Below are 5087 nucleotides of genomic sequence, written 5' to 3'. Positions count from 1 at the left end.
GGATTGCCCCTAGGTTCTTAACTATACATGCTTCGTTCTTAAGTTGGACAAATATGGCGGCCGAAGAGTTCATCGTCTTCGGGATCGCCTCTAGATAATACTCTTTCAGCCGCGTATTTGGTCTGTAATAAAGATGAATGTGAAAGAAAGTTCATTTTCATTTATGACTGAACTGCTTACACTTTTCAAATAAAATTCAGTTATAAATTGACTTTAAATGGAATTTCTTACTGATAAAACTTTCGAAGGCGACTGGCGTGCTAGGTGTTTTTGATTGCTTCGCCCGATAATGTTTCAAGCTTGTATGTTCCTGGGCGAACAACCTCAATCACCTTATAAGGCCCTTCCCATTTTGGCTGAAGCTTTCCTTGTTTGGTGGGCATAGAAGCAGCCAGCTCCCTTAGGACTAGGTCCCCTACGCCGAATGACCTCTTCTTAATGTTGGAGTCATAATGCTGGGCTTCCTGTAGCAAGTATTTCATGTTCCTTTGGTGGGCAACTTTTCTTTCTTCCTCCAATAAGTCCACGTTCTCCCTTAGTCCAAAGCTGTTAGTTTCCATATTGTAGACCTTCGTTCGGTATGATTCCAGTTCCACTTCGAATAGAACTAGGGCTTCGGTCCCATAGGCCATTCTGAAGGAAATTTCCCCTGTTGAAGTCCTAGGGGTCGTTCGGTAGGCCCACAAGATCCAAGGGAGTTCTTCTGACCATCTTCCTTTAGCCTCGCACAGTCTCTTCTTGATACCTTGAAAGATCATTTTGTTTGCCGCTTCGATTGCCCCATTCCCTTACGGATGGGCGACTGAGCTAAATCTTTGTTCAATTCCGAAGTGGTGCAGGAACTTGTGAAACTTGTTTCCAATAAACTGAGTCCCATTATCAGAGATGCAAATTTTCGGAATCCCGAATCGAAGCATAATCTGCTCTAGAAAGAACTTATTTGCTACTTCTTCGGTTATCACTGACAATGGTCGGGCTTCGACCCACTTAGTCATGTAGTCGATGGCAATTATGCAGTATCTTGCTTGCTTCGTGCTAGTTGGGAGTACGCCATCTATGTCCACGACCCACATGGCGAACGAAATGGGACTTAGAACGGAAGTCATTTCTTCTGGAGGTTGCCTCGGAAAAGTGGCGAACAACTGGCACTGTACACACTTTTTGGCATACTCGCTGGCATCGGCCTTCAAGGTTGGCCAGAAGAATCCCTGGCGAAGGATTTTGAAGGCGAGGGACCGACCAGCCAGATGCTCACCGCAAATTCCTTCGTGCACTACCGCAAGAGCTTGATGTTATTCTTCGGTGTTTAGGCATCTAAGGAGGGGCTGACAGACTGATCGGCGATACATTCTTCCATTAATGATAGTGTAGCTCTATGCTTTGTACTTTATCTTTAGCGCATCCCTTCGGTCCCGAGGTAGATTACCTTTCTCCAGAAAGTTCCTTAGGGGAGTCATCCAATCATTCCCCTGGTGAATTTCCAGACATTCTTTCTTCTCGATCTAAGGCGTCTTGGCTTCGGTGAGGTAGATAGAACTAGTTAGGCTCTGTGTCTCAGCTGAAGCTAGCCTAGAAAGGGTGTTTTCCCGTCCATTGTTCTCCCTACCAATTTGACTTAGCTCAAAAGTTTCAAATGACAGAGAAGCATCTTTTCTCTTGGTGGCATAAGCCTTCGTCCGGGGGTCTCTTTGCTCATATTCTCTAGAGAAGTGCTTTACAACCAGCATAGAGTCGCTGAAGGCCCTCAGGTGCTTCGCTTCAAGGCTTCAGGCCAACTCCATCCCTGCGAGGAGTGCTTCATACTCTGCTTCATTGTTCGTCAGAGGAAAGTCGAATCTTATAGCCTGACATATCTCGAACCCTTCGGGGCTGGAAAGTATTAAGCCGGCCCCACACTTTTTCCCTACTACCGACCCATCTGCAAAGAGTTTCCATTTTCCAGGGGTCCGAATGAGCTGTTCGTCGGGCATGAGATCCTGCGGCCCCGAGAATGTGCACTCGACCATAAAGTCAGCCAGAGCTTGGGCCTTGATCGCCATCCTGGGGATATACTCAAGATCAAACTCCCCAAGTTCGATTGACCAGGCCACTACTCTTCCCGAGGCTTCATGCCTTGTTAAAATCTTTTTCAAAGGTTGATTGGTGACGACTTGAATCGTTCGGCCTTGGAAGTAATGTCGCAATTTTCGGGAGGCCATAACCAACCCATATGCAAATTTTTCAGCATTGGGGTACCTCGTCTCTGCATCCTTGAGGACATGGGGCACGTAGAACACAGGGTGTTAATTGCCCTCATAGTTTTTCATAAGCACCGCCCCTAAAGTTGGAGAGTTTTCTTTGGATCAGGCCTCATTAAGAGTGGTGCCTTAGTTAGATATTCTTTCACTTCTTCGAATGCCCTTTTGGCACTCGGGCCCCCACTCAAAATTCTTTGACCCCTTAAGCACGGCGAAGAAAGGGAGTGCCTTTTTGGCTGATCTAGAGATGAAATGCCAAAAGGCGGCGAGTCGGCCGGTCAGCTTCTGGATGTCTCTGATGCATTTAAGGGCTTCCATATTAATGACTGCTTCAATCTTTTCAGGGTTCGCTTCTATCCCCCGAGCGTTGACCATGTAGCCCAGAAACTTGCCACTGAAGACTCCGAAGGTACATCTGTTCAGATTGATCCTCATGTTATTTCTCCGAAGCATCTCGAAGCACTCTTTCAAGTCTTCGGGATGATCTTGGAATAGTGACTTTACAATCATGTCATCCATATATGCTTCCATGTTTCGGCTGATATGCTCTTTAAAGACATTGTTTACCATTCACTGGAATGTGGCTCCAGCGTTATTCAGTCAGAAGGGCATTTTAATATAAGCATAAGTCCCCTTTGGAGTTATGAACGTTTTCTTGGGCACATCCTTGTTATTCATAGAAATTTGATGATAGCCAGAAAAAGCATCCAAAAAACTAAGTACCTAGTATCCTTCCATAGCGTCTATCAGCTAGTTGATGCTAGGCAAGGGGTAGTGGTCCTTCCGTACAGTTCTACCTCTTCGGTTTCCGCCGCGGGTTCGGAGATCGGGCTCAAGAGATCCGCTCCAAAATTTTCCAAATCAATGTTTAGTGTTTCACGACTTCCACTGGGCTCCGCTTCGGCCCGCTTTCTTTTCCCGGTTTCGTCTGGGCCTCCATACTCTTGATCCTTCTCCAGGTCCTCAAGCATTATGATTCTGGTGGTTTTTTGATCGCCCCTCATTTCCCCTACCCCTTTCTCGGTTGGAAACTTGAGTTTGAGATGGGGTATAGATTCCACAGCTTCAAAAGTTGACAAGAAAGGTCTTCTAAATATGGCATTATATGGGCTCTTCATCCGTATACGACAATATGCCTAGGAGGACAGGAAGCGTGATGGTTCCCTTAAACTGTATGGGGTGCCCCCCGATAGCGTAAAGAGGAGCCTCATTGAAGGGCTCCAACTGTTCCCCAACCAAATTCATCTTGTAATAGGTTTTGTGGAACACTATGTTGGCCGAACTTCCGGTATCCACCATCACCTTCTATATTTTATTCTGCCCAATGATAGGGTTAATAACGGGTGGGTCTTTGTGTGGGCGAATGACGTCCTCGTAGTCCTCAGTGTTGAAGGTCATGGGCATGTGATGCTTCTCCTGACCGAACTAATAGAGATTGTATACCTGTTGGGCATACTTTTTTTTGGCTGTCTTGCTATCTTTATCTAGGATGCTACCCCGGATATAGTTTTTACTTTGCCCCTGATCCTATCCCTTCATTACGGCTCTTCAGCTTCTATCTCTTCCTCCTGATTCTCCTTCAGCCCCAGTCTGTCTCTCAGATCTCGGACAAACTGATTAAGTTCGCCGTCTTTGATCATACGCTCAATTAGTCTTTTGAGGTGATAGCACTCGTCGGTAGTATACCCCTTATCCCTGTGGTAGTCACAGTATTTGTTGGGGTTCTTCTTGTGGTTTGGGACCTTCATTTTTTCCGACCGCAAGAACCCAGGCTTGCCCTTGATTTCATGGAGAATCTTGGAGATTGGCGCATTCAAAGGGGTTAATATGGGCGAATCTCTATCTCGCCGCCGTTCCGCTCCTCGATCCGTCTCTTTTCTTCCTTCTTTCCTACCATCCCTTCGGTCAGAGTCTGATCTTGAGCCTTCGTATCTGTCAGCTCGCTTCGATCGGTCATCCCTTCGGGAGTCCTTATACCCCCCAATACTTTCAATTTTTTGGCGAATGTTCTCGCCCCTCACATATATATCATTCAGGGATCTCGGGGGAAAATTATAAAGAGATGAGCGAAGCTTTTTACCTTTATAGGGGTCCAGCCCCACCGTCAAGAAGCCCATTGCTTTGACCTTAGTAAGAATAGTGACCATTCCAGCTTTCTCTTTAAACCGAGCGAGATAATCCCCCAATTCTTCATTCTCCCTCTGTCTGTAGTGGACCAGGGCTTCAGTATCCTTCGCTTTTCGGCACAGGTGCGAGTAGTACTTTAGAAATTTCCTCTTCAGTTGCACGTAAGATTCAATGGACCTAGGCTTAAGGGACTTGTACCACATCGAAGCGGACCCCTTCAGATAGGTCTTGAACATTTTGCACAATATGATATCATTATGACCCATCCCGATCATTAGCAACTCGTACTTTTCGCAGTGGTCCTCAGGGTCTCCCTTCCCGCTGAACTCACTCATCTTAGGGAATTGCCTTTCTTCGGCCGGAGGGGGTCGATACTGTTCAATTTCTTGGGTCACGACCGGTTCTCTGTCGGCCCTCCTATCACCGAACAAGGCCATTTTTAGGAGAGTGAGCCTGAGGCGGGTTCTTTCAGGCTCCTCATCCGAGTTAGATGAGAAGGGTTGCTTCGTCCTCTTCCTTCGGGGATGTGAATCAGAGTCAAACTCATCTTCTTCCTCATGCGCCCTTCGATCTCTCCTATTCTTATTCGTTCTTCCTTACTCGTCGTCCTGCAATGCTTCACGTAGGGTCTTTTCTTGAAGTTCAATTTCTTCTCTTTGAAGCTGCAGGGCCTTCAGTCGCAGCTCATCAGCCTCTCTCTACTTAGCGTGGGCTTCTGCATCC

The 5087-nt window shown here is 46.6% G+C and overlaps 2 protein-coding genes across 2 annotated transcripts; both read right to left on the bottom strand.

Annotated features, from left to right (window-relative positions):
• Nucleotides 1–260: 260 nt before the first annotated feature.
• Nucleotides 261–632, bottom strand: LOC141689966 (uncharacterized). Its single transcript, XM_074494521.1, has one exon. The coding sequence runs from the start codon at nucleotides 630–632 to the stop codon at nucleotides 261–263; it is 372 nt and encodes a 123-aa protein (XP_074350622.1).
• A 3143-nt stretch (nucleotides 633–3775) lies between these two features.
• LOC141689957 (uncharacterized) lies at nucleotides 3776–4801 on the bottom strand. The gene has a single exon (XM_074494510.1). It carries the CDS (start codon nucleotides 4799–4801, stop codon nucleotides 3776–3778), a length of 1026 nt encoding a protein of 341 aa, XP_074350611.1.
• Nucleotides 4802–5087: the final 286 nt, after the last annotated feature.

The sequence above is a fragment of the Apium graveolens genome, chromosome 2 (genome assembly GCF_009905375.1).
Source record: "Apium graveolens cultivar Ventura chromosome 2, ASM990537v1, whole genome shotgun sequence".
In the NCBI taxonomy this organism is placed as follows: domain Eukaryota; kingdom Viridiplantae; phylum Streptophyta; class Magnoliopsida; order Apiales; family Apiaceae; genus Apium; species Apium graveolens.
This window is presented reverse-complemented; position numbering and strand designations above follow the sequence as displayed.